Source organism: Rhinichthys klamathensis, unplaced genomic scaffold, assembly GCF_029890125.1.
Source record: "Rhinichthys klamathensis goyatoka isolate OS25496 unplaced genomic scaffold, OSU_Roscu_1.1 h1tg000303l_1, whole genome shotgun sequence".
Classification (NCBI taxonomy): domain Eukaryota; kingdom Metazoa; phylum Chordata; class Actinopteri; order Cypriniformes; family Leuciscidae; genus Rhinichthys; species Rhinichthys klamathensis.
This window is the reverse complement of record NW_026606822.1, coordinates 2,330,270-2,358,124: the sequence shown is the minus strand read 5'-3', so window position 1 is coordinate 2,358,124 and position 27,855 is coordinate 2,330,270. Positions and strand designations below refer to the sequence as shown.

The 27,855-nt window shown below is 38.3% G+C and overlaps 1 protein-coding gene across 19 annotated transcripts in view; it reads left to right on the top strand.

Annotated features, from left to right (window-relative positions):
* The window catches only part of ptprt (protein tyrosine phosphatase receptor type T), a 274,244-nt gene that overhangs the window by 220,366 nt on the left and 26,023 nt on the right, over positions 1 to 27,855 (top strand). For 12 of the 19 annotated variants that reach the window (XM_056270640.1, XM_056270639.1, XM_056270636.1 and 9 more), the window contains 4 exons: positions 6,065 to 6,252; positions 18,118 to 18,205; positions 24,938 to 25,023; positions 26,968 to 27,004. In XM_056270640.1, the coding sequence (XP_056126615.1) occupies positions 6,065 to 6,252; positions 18,118 to 18,205; positions 24,938 to 25,023; positions 26,968 to 27,004 (399 nt within the window). The remainder of the gene's footprint in view (positions 1 to 6,064; positions 6,253 to 18,117; positions 18,206 to 24,937; positions 25,024 to 26,967; positions 27,005 to 27,855) is intronic. The other 7 variants (XM_056270630.1, XM_056270627.1, XM_056270641.1 and 4 more) reach the window with 1 other exon arrangement.

Here is a 27,855-nt window from a genome sequence, read left to right as displayed (position 1 = left end):
AATATCAACATGAAATTTGCTTTCTTAAAACATGCTCCTAGTTGTATTGTGCACATGCAATCCATCAGTGCATGTTTATAATAAAGTGTTTGTGTTTTTTTTTACTGCCTTTGCATATGAAATGACTTTCTATTTCAGGTGATTCTGGTGGGTAAAATATGTCTTGGCCTGCTTTTTCCCCATTGAATATCATGTTTTCAAAATGTCACGGCAGTAAAAATTGGTTTTTAAATGCATGTTGACTATTGTTGAATTGCTTTAAAAATTAAAAGTAAAAACGTTTATTTAAAAAGGAATAGATAGCACAACTAAGATTGAAAGTATCTACAAAACAACTGTTGAATGGATTAGTGTCCAACAATCACTGTAATAAGAAGGGATTGTGTAAAGAAGAATTGAAAAGGTGAAATCGAGTGGAGGGTAAAGATAGTGAGATGGAGAGAAGATAGCAGGAAATACAGCCACTAGTGCAGATAAAAGAATGGGGCATTAAATGAGGAAGAAGGCTTTTTCATTGTGTTTTACAGACACCATCACTCGCTCCGAGCGGAGACGGTCATATTTCTGTTCTGGAGATGCTCCCTGCCGAAACGATGTCGCTGAGATTACGAGGTCGAGAAAGACTGGCGGTCCCTAATCATTTATAAACCTGCCTATTATGTGAGGCTTCCAGTTCATTTACAGGCTATCGATCATGTTGCGGGATGAAAGCCCTGGTAATCGCATACAGGAACTGACAGGGAGGACTCGAGCCGACTGTTTCTTAAAATCATTTCTCCAGTAAACCACGCAGAGATAATGATCATCAATGCATCTGATGAGTAGTCCAATGGTGAACATTTTTTTGCACTTGAGAGAGAGGACTTTGTGTTAGAAAGAGAGGATAATGGTAGAGAAAAAGGGCATGTGCAGTGTATTAGAGCAAGATAAAGAGTGAAAGATTTCGATGTTGTAGTGTATCTGTAGGATCGATGGAAACTGGGAAAAAAAAACAGAATGGAGGAACAGAGAGAGAGAGAGAGAGAGAGAGAGAGAGAGAGAGAGAGAGAGAGAGAGAGAGAGAGAGAGAGAGAGAGAGAGAGAGAGAGAGAGAGAGAGAGAGAGAGAGAGAGAGAGAGAGAGAGAGAGAGAGAGAGAGAGAGAGAGAGAGAGAGACAACAGGGTTCTGTTTCATGGAGAAACAATAGTTTTAGAGCCGGGAAATGGATAACCCGCTATGGGACGGGCTTGATTCTGCTGGTTAGCTGAAAGACGCCTGACAACTCCAGCTTTTAACCCAGCGTAATGACATTCAGCGTGATAGCATTGCTCAGAGGTTGCTCTTTCAGAGCTCGCAAGACTTAATGGAGTGTCTTAAAAATAAAAAATAGACACAAATGAGACATGCATTGTTGACATGCAGTATTTGTAGCCAAGGACAAAAAGTTAGAAATAGCAAAGCCTCATATTGCATATTTTATGTGATGCAACAATGCCTGTGGTAAAGCTTTTTATAATCTTTTGCAAATAATAATAATGCCTTTAATTTATTTTTACCTGGCAGCACTGTGTACATATACTCATATTTTCCTCCATATGCCCACCGCAGACCCATTCACATGACATTTGAAAGTAACTTGCAATGTCGTTATTTAGTCACCTGTGCTTTATTGTGACTTGTCAGGTAATTATTGTTAATGGCAAACACCATAGTAGTTTATCATAATGTAATTGTGCATGCCGATAATTGAGCTTTAATGTGATTTTATCTGTTTACATCTGAATGCAAATGAAAGAAGCCATTATGGGATGGAACAGGACCGAAATGAGAAAATGACCTCTGTAAGGAGAATAGTTGGCATACATCTCTCTCTTTCATATAACATGAACTGTATGCTTAATAATATAGTCCAATACACACATTGAGTTGCGTTGTAACACGTGCATTCAATGCATGAGTAGTTTCAAAACCGTACAATCTCTTGCTACCTTTTTTTTTTTGCATTCATTCTGAACAGTATTTATATTGTTTTATCATTTCAAACATATGTTTTGCAACTGCGAGGAATGCAGAAAGACCAATGTGTTTCAAAGAGAAGATACATATGTGCAGATGTGCAATAAATTAGAACAAGATTTTGATCTTGTAGAGAAGTAGAGTAAATATAAGATATCAAAATGCAATTTTGGCCTGTATGAATCACATCTCGCTATGCCTGTATGAATCTCGCTATTGTCAGAAAAAGGAATGTACTAGAAAGAAATATTCTTTCGTGTACTTTCATGCACATGGATAGTGGTTACTGCAGATAAGTCACATTCTGCTGTTTGTCATTTATCACAATTTTTTTTCAATGTTAAACATTATTAATGAATAAACATTTTACAGAAAATGTCAAAATCGATTTATTTTACTGCTTGATGCAGAAACTACGCACGTTATCTTTAAGGAATGACGTATATAAGAATATTGTTTAGTATTTATATTGTTTTTTCCATATGGGTTTTTTGACATGGTTTTATCATCTTGAGGTGTTTGTAGGACTGAACCAATCCCATATGACCTCACAGTAGAATCTGCTAATGGTTTAGTTTAATTTATTTAATGAACTGTACTGTATCAACTGTCAGAACTGTTTATTCGATAGATTCAAAACTACAAAACCTAATAGTTTTCCCATAAACTGTTAACTTGTCTGATATATAAGATCCCCTGATGTGCAGCTGACCTTTTGTTTCTAGAGCAGGAGCTCTTCGATATTTCCCTGGGTTGGATGTGGCAGACGCGCGTTTTAACAACATAATACACCCACTGGGCCGCCACTTTGGGATTTGCTTCATGCTGCTGAGACAAAAACACATGAATAATTAATTAAGAAAAAATTGATAGGAGAAAGGCAGAAGGAGGGGCAGTAAATTGAGAGACCTTAGTCTCCAGTGTATACTTCTCTATCGCACACTTTTTTTCTCTTTTACTGTTTGTATGTTGCCATCTACTGTAAGTGAAAAGCACATATTTTCCAATTTGAATTTGCCTAGTTCAAAATAAATATCATGACTTGGAATGTTTAATAAGTATCATGGTTTTGTGCACAATAGTGTTTATAGTGTATTATTTTTGCTGCTGTCAGTGTCTTACTTTTAAGCTTAAAATGCTATGCTTTTCTCACTTGAGGCTGTTGGGTTTAGTTGTTGGCTTGGTGTAATTGCATTATTCTTTAGAGATCCACTGGACCATTTATTGTTGGAAAAGTGTGAATATCAAAAAAAAAAGAAAAAGAAAAAAAAAGTGGTCTCTGTAAATAACTAACTTAAAGGGATAGTTAGAAAACGATGTCATCATTTACTCACCCTCCTGTCATTCCAAACCTGTATGACTTTCTCTATTCTTTGGAATGTAAAAGAAGATATTTTGAAGAATGCTGGTAACCAAACAGTTTTAGATTGGTTCCAATTGACTTCCATTGTATTTGTTGTCCATACAAGTCAATGGGAACCGGAACTCTTTGCTGCATTACTCAGTAGCTGCCTATGTACTGTATGTTTGAAGGCTAAACAAATGTCAAAATGAGTTTTTTTGTGTGTGCTGGTTGTGAACTTGTTCAGTTTCATTGAGCAGTCTCAGCATCTCTTTGCTGGTTATTTTTTTTGTGCGCTTTAAAAAGACCCTCCTGAAGCTATATGATTCTGGCATAATCGTTTTCTTCATAATACATCGTCTTCGCTAATACTTTCAACTTTTTGCTTCTGGCGATAGAAATGCAATGGCACTAACACGTCATGCAAAATTACTCATATTTTGCCATGTCGAACGCGTAGATGTTTGGTGTGGATTATAAATTTTTCAGCCCCAGAATTACTTTAAGTGTATAATGAATTTTCAAGGCGATTAAGATGCAAATAGCCACATTAATAATTTGTTGAGTAATATTCCATCCCTCTATGCATCTGAATTATGCTTTATCTGGTTAAAGGAGGCCAAATGAAAAAAATTCTCCATCAGTTGCTTCCCCCGTTCCTCTAGTTAATGAACTCATTAACATCAATAAACCACTTCCCAGTCTTATCCTAATAAAAGAGTTTGCAATGACGGACTGTCTGCGTCTCAGTATATTGTCATCCATAAGTGTCCGCTGAAGTCTGTGATTGAATGAAGCTGAGATAGCTCACAGTTAGTCTAGGTCTTAGCTGAGATTTCATGGGTTTGGTCTTGATTGAGAGGTATTAGTGCACAGTAAACAAAGCTGTGCTTTTTTGAGAGCAACATGAGATCCTAGACTGCAAATATTTGTTTTTTCTTTGTCATTTATTTATTTATTTTGCAGTTCTACTGAATTCGTGGTATCTGTATGCTGTCATTGCATGGCTAGGTTAATTAAACCCCATAAAAACAAAATGATATTTTGTGTATTTTAGTCCACGTCTGTTTGCTTTGTGCTCTTCTATAAGCTAGCATACTCCTAAAAGTTATATATGAAATTAAGTATACACCAGGGATGTCACGGTGAGGACATTTAAAAAAATAAGTCAAGTCAAGTCACCTTTATTTCAATAGCGCTTTATACAATACAGATTGTTTCAAAGCAGCTTTACAGTGATAACAGGAAAATAATGCATTTCGGCTGTTGTTCAGCTGAAGTCAGTTCAGTGTTGATTTAGTTCCGTTGTAAAGATCGTCAATTATTAAATCAGTTCATTTCATCTATAAAGCAATTCTGCAAAAAATCAGTTCAGTTCTCATTCAACAGTGTCAGTACAGTCAGATCAATAGTATGGTTGAATATTTAGTGTCCCTAACTAAGCAAGCCAGAGGCGACAGTGGCAAGGAACCCAAACTCCATCAGGTGACAGAATGGATAAGAAAAACCTTGGAAGAAACCAGTTCTCCTCTGGCCAACTTGCGACAACACCGGTATTATCGATAACACTGGGTATGCGCTCGCTTTTCACTTTTGCATTCTATTTCACAATCATGTATACTCTGTGTATAGGCCTATAATTTGCGGGCATCAGGGAGCTGCTATCAATATGCAGGGTATTGCAATCGCTTTTGAATGCGTGCCTGCTTTTCGCATTCGCTTTCGAATTCGTGATCATGCATAGGTATCACGCGGCAGTACTGACTGCACATTTTACAAGATAAGATATTTGTCAGTGACGCTCAGGATCTGTTGCACACAGAATCCTCTGCCATTGTCTTGTCAGTCATCTCTCTTTAGTGAAATCTGACTTCTGCTGCACTGTGCTGTGACCCTGCAGCTCCGCCTGAATGGAGCAAAGCAGACGCTTTTAGTTTATAATTGTAGTGTCCGTTGTCCAACTGAACTAAATGCTTTTTATTTCTATAAAAAAATCAAAAAGGCAGTGGAGGCGGTGCTGTGGTAGGCAAGTCATGTAATCGGTGTACAGCTGAAAACCATTTAACACCGATAACACAGACTACTGCAGCAAGCCTATTATACACATTTAAAATGATACAAATGTTTGTTTTTCTGTACAGGGATTATATACATATGTATATGTGAAGAAAAAAAACATATATATATATATATATATACATTTATGTATATATTGGAGGAGAGTCATTACATTTAACACATTTAAAATGTTTAGGCATTATTTTTTCTTTATTTATGTATTTTTATATTTATTTATAATTTTAATAATCCAATTTGATCTTCAGATGGTCTGAAACAGATATCCACTTTTAATTATAGCAGTTCAACCTGCAAATTTTCTAGTTAGTTTGCCTAAGGCTTTTACATTTATAGATTGTAACATACGTGGTGGGAGATTGTAAATCCAACATGTTGTAAAAATGAATTATGCCTTTTCAAGATAAATTGTAAATTAAACACGCTGCTCTAAGGTAACTTTACACTACAGAACAATTCATTTTTATTCATATTACAAAATAACCAGGGCTGGTAGAGCTTCTTTGCATTGCTTTATGCCATAAATAAAGGAAGGTGTAACCCAGGGATCGGTGCCTTGCTCATGGTTCGGAAATCAAACCAGCAAACTTCCATTTGGCAATCGGACATTGGTGATGGGTACTCAAGGATTTTGAATTGTTCCTCCACAGATGGCAGCCACAGTGAAATGTCCCAGCCCTCGATGACCATCCAGACATACCCATATGGAGGCTGTGAGTCAGTGGAGATGTCCTACCAGGCCGGCCAGTTCCAACCGGCCATCAGAGTGGCAGACTTACTCCAACACATCACCCAGATGAAATGTGGGCAGGGTTACGGGTTTAAAGAGGAGTACGAGGTAAGAACGAAATCTGTGTGCTGAGCTTGAATGATTGACATCAACGAGAATGAAACTTCTAATATTGCTTTCTTTCTTCCCTGAACACAAGAGTAGATTAAAGAATATTGACAATGATTTGCATGCAATATTTAAGTCTTATAATGATACATGAATGAAGCCATAAAATATCTTTATGTGAGACTTTTCTAAAAATCTCTCTCTGCTGTAGCAAAATATTGTGCATGTATCTTTAAATGCAAATGAGCTGCTGCTCCCCGCCCCCTTTCCAGAATAGCGCTGTGCCTTTACAGCTCGTGCCTCGGATACTCTGCCAAAAACAAATTAAATATCTGTTTGGTTTTTTTGAGGTTAATCTCTCACTCCATTGCGTGACATTGCAGTTCTTCATCATCATGAAAGTGTAGTATTTGCATGCGTTGCAATGTTGCTGTTAAATGCTCTGGCAAGGAGATAAACATGACGGACTGTGTACTGCTCACTCAGGGGAGGAGCTAAGCTAATAGGGCAGATTCTGTCGCCAGTCGTAGGTGGGGCCTGTGTGATGTGACATCTCATTGGAGCACATTCCTGAACCTCTCATTTTGTTTCAGATTTATGGGGAAAATAACAAACAGAGTGGATGAATTGTTACCACCATAGGGTGATTGTGTACGCACACTGTGGACACATGATAATGTTCAAAAACAATATAAAAGTGAATACACTGAATTTGTTAGACCAAGCCTCTCTGTGGTAATTATAACAGCCGTGCAGCTATGAAATTTGTTTTTGCCTCTGTAAGCACAGTGAGCCCAAAAAATATTGATGTGAAATGAATCTTAAAACTCTTTTATTTAGGGGGTTATTAAAATGTCAAGCATGTTTTTTTTTTTTTTTTATCACTCCATAATGAGTTTTGTTTGCTAGTTTCCTGTGTGTTTTTCATATTGTTTTATTTCCTAAACATTTGAATAACTAATTAAAGTGCCTCTGTGCTTATTAAAAGAATCAGGCCTGTGGATCTCTATGACATACTGGCATTTTGTTCAGAAAAGGTCACGTGAGTTCCCTTTTGGGAACGGTCACTTCGTATTGCGTAGCTATATGCAGCGGGGGAACTCCTTTCTTCAGATTTATTGAAGCTTATATGTAAAACGCATTGCAACTGCACAGCGAGCACAGTGAGTGGCTGGCTCACTCATTGGCTGTGCTGCAGCAACTGCACATCCAATGGCGAAGGCGCCAATTGCTTTACAACGTGTGCGCCAATCAGCTATCAGTGCGCCAACAGACGTCAGAGACCGCAGAATTGGGCGTGGCTACGCCTATAAAAGGAGCCAGAATTCGCCGTTATAGCAGTTTTTCTCTACTTCAGCAACACTTCACGTCTCTGTTTCGTCCGGAAACATTGAAGCTATCGCCGTAGAAACAAGCCTTATTCTGCCAGAACGAGCCTTCGCACAGCGGACTGCGCCTTCACTCGTCTTGGAAGCCGCTTTCTCCTGTCGCCGTTCTCCAGTGGTCATCCGGCGATTTACATATATCTTTTCTATATGTACTGTTACGTTATACAGTCTGAAAGAGCTGCGAGCGTTACCAGGCCAAACTCCTCCAGGCGATGGACGAGGCTGGCCCGGATCCTGAGGCCTTCCGCGACCAAAGCTACAGCGCAGGCTATCGGGAGGAGCATGGCTAGCCTTGTTGTGCTCGAGCGCCACCTGTGGCTTAATCTCACCGAGATTAAGGAGGCAAACAGGACTGTTTTCCTCAACGTGCCAATCTCCAGCTCCGGTCTCTTCGGCTCGGCGGTGAAGGGCTTTTCTGAGAGGTTCACAGAAGCACAGAAGTCGTCCCAAGCTATGAGACACTTTCTGCCGAAGCTTCTCAGCCTAAGAAGCCAGCGAAGCAGGTCCCACCGCCTCTGGCGGCCAGCTAAGCGCTACCCACTAGAGATGCGCAGTTGGCGGTTGTAGCCACAGACTCCGCGGATAAACCGCGGATCGGGCGGATGACGTGACGGAAAAAAAGATTTTAATTAAATTCGGGCGGGTGGTGGGCGGTTTCTAGTCTCGCGGCTGTCATCAGCAGCGCCTTGTATCAGCGGATGGCGGGCGGGTGCGGTTTTGAAAATTGGTCAAAAACGTTGGTGCGGATGGATGGCGGACGGATGATGAGTTTTGTGATGCGGTTGCGGATGAAATAATAGCCCATCCGCGCATCTCTACTACCCACCGCCTCGGCGCCAGTGCCCCCGACCCAGTATTGTGTTGGAATCTAGGCCTGCGAAGACCTCCTAGCAACAGGGATCTCCAGTCACGAAGCAGAGGCTGTCCAGATGGATAGTCGATGCCATCTCTTTATCATACGCCTCAGTGAGTCAGGTTTGCCCTATAGGCAGTAGGGCCCATTCGACTAGAGGCTTGGCCTCGTCATGGGCATGGTCCTCTGGGTTTCCTATTCAGGATATTTGTGCGGCGGCCGGTTGGTCCTCGCCCTCCACCAGGGTATCCGCGGGGTCTTGAAAAGTATTAAAAGGTGATAAATCAATTTTGGGAAAATTAAGACCCTTAAAAAGTATTAAAAAGTCTTATCACGGCTTTATAAAGTCTTAAATTTTGAAAGTATTTTTTCTAGGGATGCACCGAATATTCGGCCGCCGAAAATAGCCCAAAAGTGCATTTTCGGTTTTCGGCCGAAAGACTTTTATCACCGAAACAATACGGCCGAAATGTTGTGATGACGCAAACAGAAACCGCGTCCTGCACGTGCTTGTCTGAAGCAACATGTCTGCGGTGTGGACGTATTTCAGTATATCTGAACCCCCGAGGAAACGGAAGCCTTGTTTATACTTTCGCCTGCCTCCGCGGCGCGAGTCTCCACAGACAGCGCGCGCACCTCTCCAAACGGTCGAGGCGTTTATACTTGACGCGCTCGCCGTTGTACTATTCTTTGAAACGACAGGGGACGACTCAAGTAACTGTCCTCTAACCATCAGGAATCGGTGAGAAGAAGAAAGATAAACACGTGACAATGTTTATTTTTTAGTACCACCGCCAATACAAAAATAATCATGTAAAACCCAGTAAACCCTGAGATTATTACTTGTGACATTACAACAAAATATGTATAGGAATATGTTCTAAATTAACGCTCTCTTAAATATTTTCTAATTTCACTAAACATATTTCATTAAGTTTCGTGTACATTTGTATTAAACATGGACCTTTGTTCATTAAAATGGCTTTTTATGCTAGTGTATGCTCATTTTTAAAATGTAATCAACTAATTGTGCAAACTGGTTGCTGGTGTGATGAGAAGTTCGTGCTCGGCTTTGTTTTTATGAGAGAACATTTTTGATTTTAAAACCTTTCTGCAGGCCAGCAGATTATTATTTAATGTACACATGAGTGGGGTCAAGTTAAACATTTTAGTTTGAATTTTATTTTATACTGTGCATTGTGCTAAATAAATATTTGCATAATTTGTAATTGATTTATTCTTTGAAAATGTTAATTTATGCAATTGCAATGCCTTAATTTTAGTAAAGTTTGTACACAGTCATAACCATAAATGCAATGGTACTTATAATTGGCATAATTTCTTTCGGTGTTTCGGTTTTCGTTTTTTCGGCCTTGGGTTCCTCTTTTTCGGTTTTCAGTTTCGGCCAAGAATTTTCATTTCGGTGCATCCCTAATTTTTTCAGAATTAGCTGTCCAACAGTTTGAGTCCCAAAAACATCGTAAAAGTGTGTGAATTTAGTCTTTTTTTTTTTTTTTTTTTTTACGAAGAACTGAGGCACATGTCAGCATGATTGTTGTTGAGGGTGGAGCAAAGTTTTGTTTTGTTTTTTAATAAACTTTGCTTTGATTTACTATCCCAGCCTATTTGATTTTTTTTTTTATCAGAGTGGTCTATAGTCTTTATCACAAACTAAAACTGTTAAGTTAAAAGTATCACTGATGTAAATGGTTACAGCTTGAAGTGGCGGTGAGGTATTAAAAAATATTGAGAAGGTCTTGAAAAAGTCTTGAAAAGGTATTAAAATTAACTTCAAGATTCCTGCATATACCCTGTCCACGTTTGTGAGGTTCTATAATACGAAGGGCCCTTCCCTGCAGGCGAAGGTCCTTTCTGTATGATTAGACTCGACATTAGCACACTATCCCTTACTATGAACCAGCTTCTGGCTGTTTCGGCCCCTATATTTATAATTAGACCCGACGGTGTCCGGTCTATTGGTATATTATTTTGGGGTATGAGATTAGTGACATCACTATATATATGATGGTGTCCGGTCTTATCAGTGTATATATGTATATGAATTCTGGCTTGTTTCTGTGAGCCCAGGGGTCCTGGGCTTCAGTTGCAGCCAGTTACTTATGGTTCAGCGTTTTACATTGCGTCCCCACAGCGTATAGCTACGCAATACGAAGTGACCATTCTCGAAAGGTTCCCTGAGAGTAGGGAACGAGTATTGCGTAGCCTGCCGCACTATAGTAACATGGCAAGTTTGTCGCTTCAGTCGATTTAAACCTGCTATAATGCCGAATTCGGGCTCCTTTTATAGGCGTAGCCACGCCCAATTCGGCGGTCTTCACCATTGGAAGACTATTGGCGCCTGCGCCATTGCATGTGCAGTTGCTGCAGCACAGCCAATGAGTTATATGCGTTTTACATATAAGCTTCAATAAATCTGAGGAAAGGAGTTCCCCCACTGCGTACTCTCAGGGAACCAAGGTTACGTTAGTAACCAAGTACGATACGAAGCTCATCTCTGCCCGCACAGTGGTTCACAAAACATCAACCCTCGTGACAATAAAACCAATTATCTTTCACTGTCTAAACCTTTATGGGTAGGAATATGCAAAGACCTTTATGTCAAAGCATGTCGTACTCTTGTTTTAAAAAAGCACGCCAACCTCGAGTTTGAAGGATAACTTATGTCTGCAGTCTCTACAAATGATCTGCTCACTTTAATAATACAAATACAGAATTCCTTTGCTTATTCACGAAGGTCACTAACATAAAAACTGCGTCTGTTAGATTGTCTCCTTGTCATTTGAAAAGAAAAATTTGTGTTTTTTGTGTGTGGATTTTCTCCATTATTAAGTTGTAGATGTTTTAATAGGGTAAACAGTTTTATGATTGGAAAGTGTGCATTGGCATTGTTGTGGCTCAGTCATTTTGTTTAGAACTTGAAGTGTGCTAGGCTAGAGGAAGAATACCGCTAACAATAGATATAAAATTGACTTTTGATAAGGTCATTTATTTTTCCTCTAAATGTATTTCCTACCAGTTGTGGCTTTGAAGTAGCTGCTTTGTGTGAGTTCCAGTTTCACTTTGTGATTTGTTTTCATTAAAAAATGACAATTCTGTAATCATTTACTCACCCTTGTGTCATTCTAAATGCTTTCTTTCTTCTGTGAAACACAAGCTTGAGATATCTGTCCGCTCTTGTCCATGCAATTAAAATGAATGGGGAGTGCTTTAAAGCATCAAATAAAGCACCTTAATGAATTTAATATTCAGCTATATAAGTCTTCTGAAGCTATGAAGTAGTTTTTTTGACAAACAGACCATAAAGATGCGAGGGTGAGTAAAAGATGATGCACAATTCTGAATTTTTGGGGCCATATGTTCCTTTAATTTGGGTAATTAATTTTTAAAATGTTTTATCCTTTTGCCTTCCAAGATGAGAGAAATGGTTTTCATGTAGAAGCTACTGTAGTATGATCATGCTTATTAGATTATTAGTGAAAGCAGTGTTGGCATGTTCTGAATATTTTGGCTTGTAAACATCTTATTCAGAATTCTAATATGGATTCTTGTCTGGAATCAGTTATTCTGAGCATGCTTAATAATGTAGGTATAGTCTTAGGTAGGCTATCAAAGGAGTGTATAAACATGATTCAGCAGAGAAATGTATTTGAGTAAGTGTATAAATCATATTTTGCTTATTATTGTGTATTCAGACCACCAGTCTTGATGGATAGCTCTGGCAACAAGAGATATCATTGAAATAAAGTGGGAGCAATGCTCTCTGCGTCCAAATTTTCAATCACCTGGATTGAGAGCATCTTTAAAAGAAGAAATGTCTGTCATACATCTGATTTACTATTCGGAGACAACAGAATGCATATCAAAATTGCCGTACATGATCTGTAGTATATATTTAGTCCAATTTACGTTTACACAAAGAAATCTAGCCTTCAGGATAATGCGCTTCACACAAATCCTAAAGGAGATCTAGAAAGAGGTCAGCCCTAACCTCTTCTCTTTCTCAGGATCACTTGATTATTAAGAATTAGGATAGGTCTAGCCTAATTTCACAATTGGAATGGGACTAGCCTATATAGGCTGCTTTGGGCCGTCCGAAGTGTAGAGGTAAACATGAGATAGATGTATTGCTGGCAGCTCATGCCTGTCATAGGCAGTCTGATAGCACCAGAGCTCGTGCCTCCTTATTTAAAGGGTCATTCATCAAGGCAGACGTTTTTATAACGCCTTTTTGTTATCGCCTCTCTCTTCTAACCTGATTTGCCTCACAAGTTCCTCTCAGCCTCCTGCAAATGAAGTTGGCTGCTTTTTGCATCAGCCATTCTCTATCCTTGACTCAGAAATAAGTCATTTTTCCTAATATGCAGTGAAGGAGGAGAGACTCAATACATTTACACTGAGTTGAATGGAGTGTTTGCTTACTGGCTTGTGACTGGCTGATATGAGCGAGAGCACATTAGGGGCAAATACTGCATTTCCCATATTGCATGTTTTACTGTGAATTTAGAGCTGTTTTTTTTTACTGCAAATGAGATTTTAATGTTACTGCTACTCAATAATTTAACTTTGCCTTTTAACACTCTAAAATAGAGCGATGAGCTAATTAGCTAATGAATTAAAATCCACTCACATGACAAATAGGTGTTATAAAATGCTTTGAATCTGCACTTTATGATTCATCAATAGATTATCTGACTCATTTGATTTAATTTAATATTTTAATTTAAGTTAATTTAATTAAAGTTTATATTTAAAATTTTAAATTATAATACTAATATAACTAATAATTATAATATGAATATTTAACATTATTAGTTAAAATTGTTGGCTGTTGTTCAAAATCATTTTCCCAGTTATGAATATATCAAGTGGGTATATCAGTCATTTAAAAAAATATTTAGTTCTGAATTGAAGTTTAATGTGTTTAAACTGTGTGTATATATATAGAGAGAGAGAGTTGAGAAGGGATGGAGAGGGTACGGATGAGATATGATGGACAGGGAGTGAATGATGCAGATCTGATCATGTTGGTAAAAGCTGATGATGGCCACATGTGTGTATGTCAGCACAATCGCATCATTAATCTCAGCCTGACAGATGTGTGATCCTGCATCTGTGCTCATGTTAGAGAGAGAAGAAAAAGCGAGCAGTTAATGGTACGTTAAATATGGAGAAGGTTACAGTGGTCCCATAAAGTATTTGGACATTTAAGACACATTTAATATGGGAATGGCATTGCATTAGATAACAACATAACAAAATAATGACCAGTAGAAAGTGTGGAAGGATTATGAAATGTTTGGTATTGGAGATGAAGATGATGGTTATCATGTGGGGTTGGAAGAGGTCTTTGTACCCACACACATAGTGTAAAGGCGGTTTGTTTGTTTTTTGTTCGCTGTCTTTTCGTCACTTCTATGAAGTATTAAAGGTGGGATCAGTAGTTTTTGAAAAAAACTTTTGGCCAATGTTGATATTTGAAATCACCAAAGCAAACATGCCCCTACTACTCCAAAATCTCATCCTTAATTCGATAGCTCCGCCCCACACTTACGTACGCGACAGTAACCCAGGCAACGACTATGGTGGAATCTGCTGTACCTGCCGGCCGAGGGTATGATGTCATCAATAAGTGAAAGCAATGTGTTACTAATCCATGTCGAATGTGTTTTGGTAGTAATATGTGTTTTAACTCGCCAATGGTTCAGCTCCGTTTCACTTGGAAGACGACGCTCAACACCCATCCCAAAAACACAAAGTTCTCGATAGCACAAGGATGACAGTCATAGTAACAAATATATTACAACTATAACAAGATTAGGGGGTTATATCGATCACTAAATTAGAAATCGATGAAAACAAAGGAGTATATTATCTTACTTTTCAGACACACTTTGGGAGCCGACGCTTGAAACTGACTCTGAACTGAGCTATTCAAGCAATGGCCAGCATATATTATTTCTGTGAAACAAAGCTAAACAATGTTACTCACCTATCGAGAAGAAATAAAGCAAACTAGGCCTGTCGGTAACGCTTTAGATTACAGCCCGGAAAGTACTGGGTAATTAAAGCAATTTTACAGCGTAACCTTTGGTAATTATAGTGTACCTATAACGTACTTACAATATAAGTATAAGGGAACAATATTTTAAGTTTGGGGAATAAAGGGGTAACAACCAGGAGAATTAAAAAAAAAATTTATACTGTAAGTATTATATAACTAAGGGGTACTTATTCTACTATTATGATATAACAATCTTACATTTGGGAGCAATTTAGCAAGAACGTACCTTTTTGAAATAACTGTGTACCAGTACATACTGTATAGGCTTTATAAATAGATATAATAGATTATGTACCCTGTAATTTTTAAAATGTAAGCTTTTTAACAAAAGTGCACTGAAAACGAAAACTATTGCAACTTTTGCTTAAATATTGGGGAAAGATACTCTGGTTTCATGTAGTGGTGCTTGTTACCCTCTTGTTTCATGTAGTTACAGGGTAAGTACAATAAAAATGCATGCATACCCACAATCTTATATCACTGACTCAGAAACCTTTATTTATTATACAAGCACCACTTACCCTGTAACCACATGAAACCAGATATATTTCCCAGTATTTAAAAAAATTGCAATAGTCTTAGCTTTTCTTGTCTTGAAACATGTTAGCCCAAACTTAAACATCTGCACTTTTGCTATAAAAATAAATAAAAATAAAAGTATAAATGCATAGATATGTACCCTGTAATTTAAAAAAAAGCCTGTACAGTATGTATTGCCTTGGTACACAATTATTACAAAAAGGTACGCAGTGTGTGTTCTTGCTAAATTGCTCCCAAATGTAAGATTGTTGTATCATAATAGTAGAATAAGTACCCCTTAGTTCTATAATACTTACAGTATAAATATTTTTTTAATTTTCCTGGTTGTTACCCCTTTATTCCCTAAACTTTACATATTGTTCCCTTATACTTACATGCAAGTACTTTCCGGGCTGTAATCTAAAGCGTTACCGGCCTGTCCGCTCCTTGAGTTCTCTCAAGCTTCTCCGATATTAACACAAGTTCTACCTCTTGCCTGATCGTACGCCGCCTTATTAATTTTAAGTTCCGCAGACATTTTCCTCTTTTGTTTTTGTATCTGCCATCTCTCTCTTTCTGTAGTGGTTCGGCTGATGTCTGTGCTGTGTGCACTGAGCGCTCTCTCCTCCCCATCATTAGTAGACACGCCCCTTACTGCTGATTGGTTACAAGTGTGTTTTGGTACTCGGTCCGACACAGTTTTCAAACGTGTTTTTCAAAAACTACTGATCCCACCTTTAATAGTATCAAAAACAGAATATCACAAGACGAGAGAACATTTTTGGCGGTTGCATGAGAAATCTAGTACAGAACAAATGAAGAATAAAGGCCTGTTCACACCGGGACAAATTTCGCACGCGATATTCGCCGACGTTTAACGCCTCGCGACTAAACAAAGGGCGCCAATGTGAGTGTGCACACCGACACGAAAAACGCCACGCGAAAAGCGTCATTTGTTTAAAAACGCCTCGGGTTTGTTTTTTTAGTTTGACGCGCCGCGTCAAAAACTATACGACCAATGAGATTGCCGCTTTTGCTCACGTGTCTGGAGCTTCTGAAGTTACAGTAAAACACAACTTGGGGGCGCTCAAACACAAAACGGTCTTGCCGAGCACACATATGTAACGTCGAAGAAGATATACGCCAAGTAGCGTCTACACTGCCGGGAAGAAATACGACGAGGAAGATGCAAGGCAAGATGAATGTAGAGCTGCTGGTGTCGTTGCTGTCGGAACATAAAGAACTATATGACAAAAGCGACAGCGACTACATCTAAATCTTAATAAAAGAGAATGTTATGGAGTGGTATTGCAGAGCAAATGGGCGCCATCTAATGTCAGGGAATGAATTTGCCTGTCCACTCGGCTCATCGTGAGCGAAAATCGCTTGGGTGTGAACACAAAAAACACGTTGAAAAACGCTGGCGAATAACACGCGCCGATATTCGTCCCGGTGTGTACGAGCCTTAAGTTTGGCTCACTACCAGAAGACAAAGGTTTAAGGCCTTTTGTGTAGCGATTCTCTCCAGATGTCTCAAAATGTATCATTAAGAAGCCCTCAAACAGTTTTAGCATGACATTCTGACAGGCAGACAGAGAGTTTGGCTATAACTGACTCAGTTACCCTTAATGTACCGTGATTAAAATGAGGCCATGGACAGAGTTGCCAGATCCCAGTATCCCTGCAGTGGAATGTGACTGATTTATTGGAAGGGTTGCCAGATCATGTTTATTTCACACATGGAAGAGAGGTTCAACAAAAATGAGGTTTTGTAAGGTTTGGACTTTCACAGGTGCCAGATCATGTTTAATGCACGTGAAGGAACAGTACAGCAGAGATGAGACAGTCTTTGTGTTCAGGCTTCGATGCTTCACTAGTTCCAGATGGGATGCATCGTACAGCCTTGGGAGAGAGAAACATTTCTTCTACATACATGACCCCATCTGATGCAGACTGATTCACCCAACCAAAACAATCTATAAAATCCACTCTATGAAAAAAGAACAAAAATAGGTATTGTTATATATGTTATAAAAAATTATAACATTTTATATAAGAATGCTATATACAAAAATATCTATTTTTTTGTGTGATCTTTGAATTTTAAATGTTTTTTAGTTTAATACTTTCATTTTTTTCTTATGTATTTATTTAGTAATTACTTTTTTATTAATGCAGCAGCACAATTCACTATGTGATTTTCCTAAAAGATATAGTTGTCAATATTAAAATGAGATGAAACAGTGGGTCAAATGAAATATCCTGTGTGTTATATATATTATATTATTATGAATTTGCTATTAGTTAAACTCGCTTAATTATACAAACTGGTAATGAATTTATAATGAGTTCTTTGACTGACAGTATGTGAGCTCATGTCAATAACTTGATCAATTATGGAAACCTTCCGGTGAATTTTCATAATTTTTATATTGTTTTGCCATGAATTAAATGTGAAAAACATAAGCAAAGAAAAGAGACACATCATGAGCTCTGTGAACGAACTCTTATCTTCGTCCGAATCTCTGTTTCTGTTATTTCACAGGCCTTCAGTTAACTGCGGCATCAACCCTCAAATTCATCTTTAAAATGTGCTTGTTTTGAATCACTTTGTCCATGAAGTCTTTCTTTAATGCAGACACAGACCCCTGTTGTTTCTCTTGATCTGTCACAGTAAATGGCTTGTCTTGTGTGTGTGGTGGACAGGATGAAGATTGGACCACAGCTTTAAGTGGCCACCATTCAGCACTCTTGTCTGAAATTTCAGAGTCTTGTCTTTGCCCCAAGGCTAAATAATGAGTCTACAGAGTCTACAATTACCAGACTCTTCCACACTCAAGAGTCTTTCAGTGATATCAAGGAAAAATAGTCACCTAACCTGACCTGCTATTTCAGAAAAGCATCTCACAGTGGGGAAAGATTAACTTCTAATATGTCTTTTAGCTTTATTTGTATATGTATACGCAGTCTCTGTAATGGATGAACATTTGGATTTTAAAAAAGTATTTTTGATTTGTTTCCAGGGTCTGGCTGAGGGACAAACGGCCCCATGGGAAACTGCCAAGAAGGACGAGAACCGCAACAAGAATCGCTACGGCAATATCATCGCTTGTGAGTACTGAAACAACAAGGGTTTTGGGGTTCTTTCACCTCATCACCTCGAACACACAAATGACTATTTATTTCTATATTCTGTGGAAGCCCTGTTTTTAATATATCATATTTACAATAAGAAAATTACTATGAAAGTACACTGCTACAGTGAGGATGTCAGAAAGTAATATCATGGCACTTTTGATAAATAGTGTGATACTGAATTATTAGCATATTCATTTACAACATTTACAGCACTTTAAGGTACCGTAGTACCATGTCCAAAAAACACATTATTGCACAATATTGTACCACTTCTTACAAAAAGGTATTTCAAAGAATTCCTTCGAATGTCAAAACATGGTATTTGCCACTTTGGTAATTAATTTGTTAATGTTGCAGCATTCAGTAATATCTAGGTGTTGACATATATTTCTTCTACATCATTTAGTTGTCACTGCCACGGCGCTCTTAACATGAGATGAAACAGTGGGCTAAATGAAATAACCTGTCAGTCGCTGATGGCCAGCGGGTATTATGATGAATTTGCTATTAGTTAAACCCGCTTAATTATATGAGTTGCTAATGAAAACTGTCCATCAGGCTGTTCATCAGTACAAAGGATCATTTTTGTGGAAAAATAGTGAAAATGTTGATGGCTTTATTTAACACCAGGTGCCTAGGGCGTTGGTTTGCTTGTAACTGTGACTTTAGCCTGAAATAATATATTGCATTTAACAAAACATCCCATTAATAGTTAAATAAGTATGCCTCATACTGACTAAAGAGTAGCACAAAAAATAGTCAAAATATGAAAATGATATAGTAATTATGATAGCAGATTGTTCCAGTCCTACTTTATATGATAATATCTTCATAGCTTTAACTTGTGACTACATTTAATATCAAACTTTATTGCATGTGGACTTGCAAAAAAATGGGTTTTTAAGTAACTGAAAAGTCTTAAGTCAACCAGCCAAAGGAGGAAGATGTTTTGTGAAGCATTGCATTATGTGAATTCATGTTTAACCACCCCAAATTGGAGCGATGTCTTACAAACTGAGCCAAGAAAAAAATTAACCCACAAACAAAATTGGCCGTGCATTGCTTGATTAACTTTGACAATTTATGGGAGACGAGGAAAGCCGTTTCAATAAGAGACATCTGTCCAGTCTCGCTCATCCCTTCAGTGTTTCAGCAGGCAGTGTCAGCCATTCAACCCCATATGGTCATCTATAATTCACGAGACTCTACACCCAAAATAAACTGTTATTGGCAAACATTTACATATCAAAGAATCAGAAGGGGGGGGCGGGGGTGTTGGGACGACAGCTCGTATTTACTCCTGCTCACCTCCAAAACCAATTTCTCCTTCCCTGTGTACACTGAGATTTTTGTATCTTTTCCAAATGATTCCTCATTATTATATTTCGTCAATTATGGTCGGGAGGGAGGGAGGTATGTACAGACAGTGAGCATACTATAATTTGGCACAGTGCATTTGACAGATGCATGCTGTTGAGCATCTTCGCAAGCTCTGTTTGGACTGAGATTGCAGTAAATGCTTTGGCAGCAGGTTTGTAAAGGAACGGATGAATCACAGCATAGCCAAGGGTCTGATCCCAAAGCTGAGGACAATGACATCACGGTGCACGACAGAAAGGGAAACAGAGAGAGCTTGGTAATGGAATGTTAAAACAGCACCTAACCGCTCTGTACTTAGTTGAAATTGAAGTATTATACAGGAATTTCATGAATTTAATGTCGAATTTCAAAAAGTTCTAAACATTTACTGGGAGATAAACCTGATCTTTAAAGCAGAAGAAAATAGGCATAGGCATCACAGGAATGTTCCCAAAGCAAAGTCTCCAATAAGAGTTATTTTAGTATTGAGTATTAAAGTGTTATAGAATGTATTCATATTTAGACTTTTTATAAGTTTTCATAAGTTTGAGTAATTCTGTTATGTACTTTTGTCATTTTTATTAGTTTTTGCTTTTTAAAAATAATATGTTTCTATATTACTTTGATGTTTGTTTCAGTTCTAGTAATTTTAGTAGTTATTTCAGTTAGTTGCCAAGACAACATTCTTTTTGAAAAGGAACACAAATAGCAAATAGAGCCTGGCCCTAAACCTGTTGCTAAGCTAACTTCTTAAATATTCTCATGAGCGAAATACATGCAAATATTACATGGAGCGATTTTAATCAATACTTTATCTGTAGAAATATAGGTACATTTGCTGCTGTGACAAGTTTCCTTACAAAAAAAATAAGTATACTTCAAGTTCAAGTATATTTAAGTATACTTTATGGAGTAAGTATACTAATCTCAATGTACTAGAAGTATACTTGTAAGTTTACTATTTGGCCCACTCTTTAGTATATTTCTAAAAAAATCTATTGTATTGGTATGATTGTTTATAAGACTGCATTCATATGTGGAAAAAAGTATTATATAGGCTATTCAATCAATAGAGTAAGCACAACTACAAGCCAAGTATACTTAATTATACTTTTAATCAAAAGATTCAGTACAGTATTGGCCAAATATACTTAGACTTTTCTGTCAGTATATTTCAAGTATACTTAAGTATAATTTTAAGTATATTTCTGAGAAGTAGAAAGTAGACTGAAAATGTACTTTCTTATTTTTAGTTTTAAAAAAGTATACTATAGCACACACAAAAATAAACATCTTTTTTGAAAGGGTTTGTCACAATGCCTTATCAAAAAACCGGTAACACTTTACTTGAAGGGGTGTGCATTCATAATCATGACATGACACATGTTATGAATATGAAGGAAGTTGAATGCATGTTTATGACAACTGTCATTAAGTGTCATTCGCTCAATTATGACATTTTTAATGCAAATATGACATTGTTTGAGATGTCTTTGTTATGTCACCTTGACATAAACCAATACATCATAACCTGTCAGTGTCTTTGTCATGACAACTTGACATTACTAAGACAACACAACCTGTCATAAACATGACATAGCAGATTAATTATCAAACTTAAGAAACCACTTAGCTTTATTGGTTAACATTACATTAAACTGTCATGTGGTTGGTTTTGACATTGGCTGTCATGAAGCCATTATAACTGTTTAATGACAAATTCAATGTGTACCACTGTAGTTGAGGTCACGAAAAATATTCATGACACAGTTATAATGGCCTTATGACAGCCAATGTCAAAACCAACCACATGACAGTTTAACTTAATTTAATGTCAAGTTGTCATGACAAAGACACTGACAGGTTATGATGTTATGGTTTATGTCAAGGTGTCATAACAAAGACATCATAAACAACGTCATATTTGCATTCAAAATGTCATTATTGAGCGAAAGACACTTAATGCTTAACACATAAACATGCATAAACCCTACTTCATATTCATGACAGTCTTATGTACACCCCTTCAAGTAAAGTGTTACCGAAACCATACATGCAATGCTGGCTTAGATATTTGCCAGAATGAGGGGGGATAGTTAAAGGGATAGTGCACCCAAAAATGAATGTTCTGTCATCATTTACTTACCTTCATGTCATTCAAAGCCTGTCTAACTTCAAAAAAGGATATTTTGACAAAGGTATCAGTGCTATTACAGTGAAAGTCAATGGGTTGTTTGGAACAGCGTTCTTCAAAAGATCTTTTTGTTGTGTCCTGCAGAAGTCATATTGGTTTGGAACAACATGAGGGGTGAGCACATGATGACATCATCTTTATTTTTGGCAGCATCATTTTGCTGTTACCTGATTTGTTAGCTGTACTTGTAGTGCAGAGGAAATAGTCCTTTATGTCATAGTATGAGCTAAATTCGGTTCTTTTACAGAATAAAACTTTCACATGATGCAATTCATGTAGCTAACACTAACATCACACAATCATCCCATGAAGAGGGATGAAACCCCAACGGATAACCAGCACACATTGGCTCATTATCCAAACTGTCACTCATTTTAACCAGTTAGTATCATTCCCTTTGTGGATCTGAGGTTAAAATATGCAAGGTAAGGCACCATCTGAATAATAAATGTCCAGGTTGTTCGTCTTCATTAGTCCAAACACAGAAGAGAGCGTGTCTTGCTCTTTTAAATGCTCTGCATGTGTGGATCCATGTGTCTGGATGAAGACACCTTCTCATTTCTTCTCTCTGAGCTCCCTAAAATTCTGACATGTATTCCCTTCACGTAATGCTGCCAGAATCATCATGTTCCCTTGAAGTCTTTCTGGTGAAAAAAAAAAAAAAAAAAAAAAAAAAAAACTCCTCTGATGTATTGACCAAAGCAAGAGTATTAGCATTCACATGAGCTGTGTAGTGTAGTGTATTATGCCCTTGGTTTTGTTTGTTTGTTTATCGTCATCGATTAATGCTCTTAACCAAGAATAAACCCCAAGATTCATACCTTATTTACATTAAAAGGAGTAGTCGATTTAGGCATCATCAATATTTAGAGGTTGCTCTTTCATAGGCAGAAAAGTTGATACTTGAATAAAGCATTAGAGAGTTTTCTGAGCTATCAACAAATCTCTGCCTTGTAATTGCCTTTTCCTTAAGAGAAAAACCTGAGAAGCATTTGAGATATTAAAGAGATCTCTAGAAGAGACATGTGAGATGGGGTCTTTTTCTCAGTAAAACATTCCAAAAGTGAAAAAGGTCGGCAAGATTCTCTATTTGAGCTCCATTTAATCTCATCATTGTCTAGTAGAAACAAATTGAGATTTTAAACGGGTCTCATTTGTGATGTTTCTTTCCTTTAGCTATTATATAAACTAATAGGATCACTTCATTACAGTATGAGGTTTCAAAATGGTCCGAATAACAGATGGAAATTGATTTCTTTAATAATAAGTCCTGTGTATGTGGGGAAATATATCATCTTTGTTGCCAGTGGTGCAAATTAACCATCCGAAATGAATCTCTTTCAGATTAGGATGACACTTGTCCTAACACCAAGCTCTCAAAGCTCAAGCGTTCGCATAAACACTTCTGCTACTTTCTTAAACCCTCTCAGGTAGTCTTCATGAGCAGAGCGTCTTATCCCAGAGGGGATGGAAATGGATTAAACTGGATTAGAGTGCCTAGCTCTCACGCCACGAGGTGTGTGCGACAGCACTTGGCCCATTTGACACTCTTTTCTGCCAAGCAGGGATTTAATAGGCTGTTTAGGTGTATAATGCACTCACACACTGAAGTTATATATAAGAGCAGCAGAGAGGACGCGCTGATTAAGAGACTGCTGACATTTTTGGGCCGGTTCTTTGAAACAAACAAAAGTACCAGGTCGTACAAAAATCACAGAGTACAAAGTTCAAACTTTGACACAACCCTACTCGTCATCATACGTCACTGTAACGTCTAGGTGATCATCCAGACATCTGGATAGTTTTGCATGGCTGACTCAGAGCTACTGTACCCATGCATCACAGCACTCGTCTGTAGTCTGGACATTCTCTCCCAATTAGAGCTGTGTGTCTGGCCCCTCACTGCGGAGAAGAACCCTGCCGAGCGCTCGCTGTTATGACAACTGACTCGGTGGCGTCTAATTAGCCCCATCTCGCTCTCTTTCCGCATCCCTCCATTTCCTTCTTTTCTGCTTCCTTCACGCATGTTCCCTTTCGGGGAGCAGAGAGGTCAGCAGGCAGACCAAAGCACCGGTGAGAGACAGCTGAGATGTTTGTGAGGCGAGCGAGAGAGGAGGAGCAAATAAAAAAAGTGTGAAGTTAAAAAATATAAGCTGGTGAATTTTGAGCAGATAGAATTAGAAATGCACCAGATTTGGACAGGAAGGAGGGGCTGTTTGAAAGTAAACAACCTTCACGACCCGCTTACAGCTCTAGACACGGGCCTACTTTTACTTGGAATGAAATAAACTGAAAGACGGAGAGAAATCTGGAGGGATTCAGTGGAGCTGCCTGCCATCAGAGAACATCCGTTGGCTTGGAGTCGACATGCCTCAACAGCGCATTTGCATTCTCCATGTGATCAAAGGAGAACGCCACACGGGTTTGCGGAGCTAGTGTCAGACCTCTCCTTTACCCCTCCTCTCTTTCCGTTTCCACCCTCTTCCACTTTTCCAGAAGTGTCGTCGTAATTGCCAAGACATGCAGCTTCACCTTTCAAGGGTGGAAAGGCATGGTACCCGTGCTAAACATGAGCAGGTCAAGTGTTTATAGCGAAGACCAGATGAAGATTGGCGGTGCTGGAGTAATTAAATCAATTACATCATTGACTTTTTTGTAACAAAGTACATCCACTTCTTTGGATGGGGAAAATTGTCTGATCTTCATTTTCAACTCAGAGTGCAATGCTGAACTTGGGGCACCCAGACTTGAGTTGCTTAGAAACTAGTGCTTTAAAAAAAAGTTCCTCATCATTGAAGATGCTGAGGTTTGCAGGTCTTTTCAAAAAACACAATTCATTGGTCCCATTGGTAAATCACACTTAATGTGTTGTCTTTTGTTGAGATGGATTGCTGGCATAGATCTCATACTGTGCCTTATATTAAAGTGGTATACTCAAATTGACATCCTTGTTGACCCTAGAGGAAAACAAAAACGTGGAGAAAAATCTGCAAATTTGTTTGTGGAGTTTGTCATTTTCCCCACACAAAACGTCTGCCATTGGTAAAGGACATTGTAATTACTAGAGTTGTGGTTCTTGGACCGCTCATGTATGTGTAGCTCCCCTTTAAAGTGTATGTGTAACTTTAGACCGGCTCTTCTGTGAATATTTGACCCCACAGACGATCACACTCGTGTCAGACTGCAACTGCTGGAGGGAGACCCCCACTCTGACTACATAAACGCCAACTATATAGACGTGAGTATGACACATTTGCATTCAGCATACATGACGGTCACCATGATTTTGCCAAGACATATTCCTGGATCAACAATTTTTGTTGTTTAGCCCTAAACCTACAGTAAAATCAGAGGGAAATGATAGGTGATGTAGGAGCACCTAACCATATTTGCAAGCCTAAACCTGACATTGTAGTGATTGTAGTGTTGTTCCAGGATTAACAAAGATGTTGATTAAGGAACATGTTGTACTTGGTGAAATCGTGTTCACCCAGACATAACTGTTCCTTTTATGAGCTTCAAATTATTTGATTAAAAAAAAAAAGATAAAATTTAATTTAAATGCTGTTCCTTTCTATTTATCAAAGAATCCTTAAAAAAATAATGACGGATTCCACAAAAATATTAAGCAGCACAACTGTTTTCAACATTGATAATAATCAGAAATGTTTCTTGAGCAGTAAATCAGCATATTAGAATGATTTCTGAAGGATCATGTGACACTGAAGACTGGAGTAATGATGCTGAAAATTCAGCTTTGCATCACATGAATAAATAACATTTTAAAATTCAAATTCAAATAGAAAAGTTGTTTTAAATTGTAAAAAATATTTCACAATATTACTGTTATTTACTGTGCTTTTAGTGGGGTTTTTTTACTATGCAAGCATAAGAGACTTTCTTTCAAAAATATAACAAAATCTTACCAACCCCAAACTTTTGAACGGTGGTGTATATTCATATATCCAGATTTCTGGTACAGTATATGTTTGTTTCTTGTATATGTATAAGTTGACTTAAACATCAAACAAGCCAACGCATTCTCATCCTTTGGCGTCATATAGGTGACGCCATATGACATTTCGTCGAAATCTTACGCACATGGCATCCTTTAGCGTCAATATAACACGCATTGTTATGGGTAGGTTTAGGCCTGGGGTAGGGTACGGTTATGACGCCTTGGGATCTGCGTCTCATATTGATGCTAAAGGATGCCATGTGTGTCGGATTTAGACGAGCGTCACCTGTATGACGCCTTGGGTTCTGCGTCTCATATTGATGCTAAAGGATGCCATGTGTGTCGGATTTAGACGAGCGTCACCTGTATGACGCCTTGGGTTCTGCGTCTCATATTGATGCTAAAGGATGCCATGTGCGTAAGATTTCAACGAAATGTACAAAGCGTCACATGTATGACGCCAAAGGATGAGAACGGGCTGAACAAGCATGCTGATAAAGAAATAATGATCGTCAAGTTTGAATATAGTATTGATGACCTTTAAAATGTGTCTTGCGTAATCACCTTAAAATGCCAGAACAACTTCAGTCTTTGCTGTCAAAGAAGGGCTTAATAGATGAATGCATCATTTATGTGTTACGCTTCCGAGAGCCTAACATACAACGAACAAAAGATACAGTGGATTTCTGCGCTTAAACGCTCTTCTGGGTTTCTGCAAATGACTCTACGCTCCATGTCCACAGCTAGCGACAGCTCGAATGAAAGTGCTTCCCTGGCTCCTCTAAATCCACTAACTTGATCTAAACACCATAAAGACACAGTCGATATGATTGTGATCATTACAAAATGGAGAGTAAACATGTGCAGATATGCTTCAGCGCGAGGCTTCTCGCCCGCAGCAGCTATAATCAGGCCACCCAATCTTATTCCTGATAATAAAACAATTATGTTCTCCGTCGTACCACAGACCCGGTCGTAAACTGCAGCGGTGCTTTTTAAGCTTGACAGGAGCAAAGCTACATTGGTTGCCAGTTTGTTACACAGTGGTTAAAATGCTAATGAACCCAATGCATCAGAAAGGTGAAATTATAATGTCTCATTGAGTGCTGAATTGGATTCAAACAAAGTCTTTATGCAAGTTCATTGTTGCATGTGTTTTGAGCAGGTAGAGAAATTAGTTTCATTTGAACAATTTTCATCTCCCTTTTTCATTCTGTTTCCCAGGGCTACCACAGACCAAGGCACTACATAGCCACACAAGGTAATTAACAAAACCAAGAGAACTCTTCTGACATGGACGCAATCTACACATCTATGTTGATATATTCAAAATAAAAATATGATTAATTAGAACATCCTAGATTAAAGCATTCATTTGTTCCCAACAGTCTGTACAGAATGCGAACGAGCTGTTTAAACGGGACGCGTCGAAGCGAACGTTCTTTCACTCTTCCATTTGTCCTGCTGTCGACAGACTCAAGTGCATGGAGTATTTTAGAAACTGAACGCGCATCTGTATACTGTATCCACTGTAGACAGCGTCAGTGATTATAATGTTTTCTATTTGCTTTTGACGTGACGCGACACAACGCTCACATCCAGTGGAGGCAAATGTCAGCCATCAAGCGACTGAATAACAGTGGGCGGGGCCTATGGTGCAATTGATGAATGGATTTGTCAATGTCTTTCACTGATGACAGTCAAATGCAAATGAATTTGCCCGTGTGACGTCACAGATCCCTCAATATCAAAACAAGCCGTTTTCAGAGCTTGATTAAATAAGCTTTGTTTATAATGAGGGGGATGTTTTAATATAGGAAACTTGCAGAATATTTAAACTGGTACAAATACATCTTATATGTCAAAAGATCAAGGCACATTTGATGTCTCATGACACCTTTTAAAAGACTATAGCTGTGTCCCAATACAGAGGCTGTGTCCTTCGAGGGCCATGAAGGTCAGACTGAGCGTTGTTAAATGGGACGGTTTAGCCTATGGAGAATTGTTCTTGTCGCCTAGCAACTGTGACAGCTGTCGTTGATGAGTGGCAGTAACGTTTACTGGACTTTTTTGAAAGTTATATTAAACTGTCTGAAAACAAAACAGGGTTCA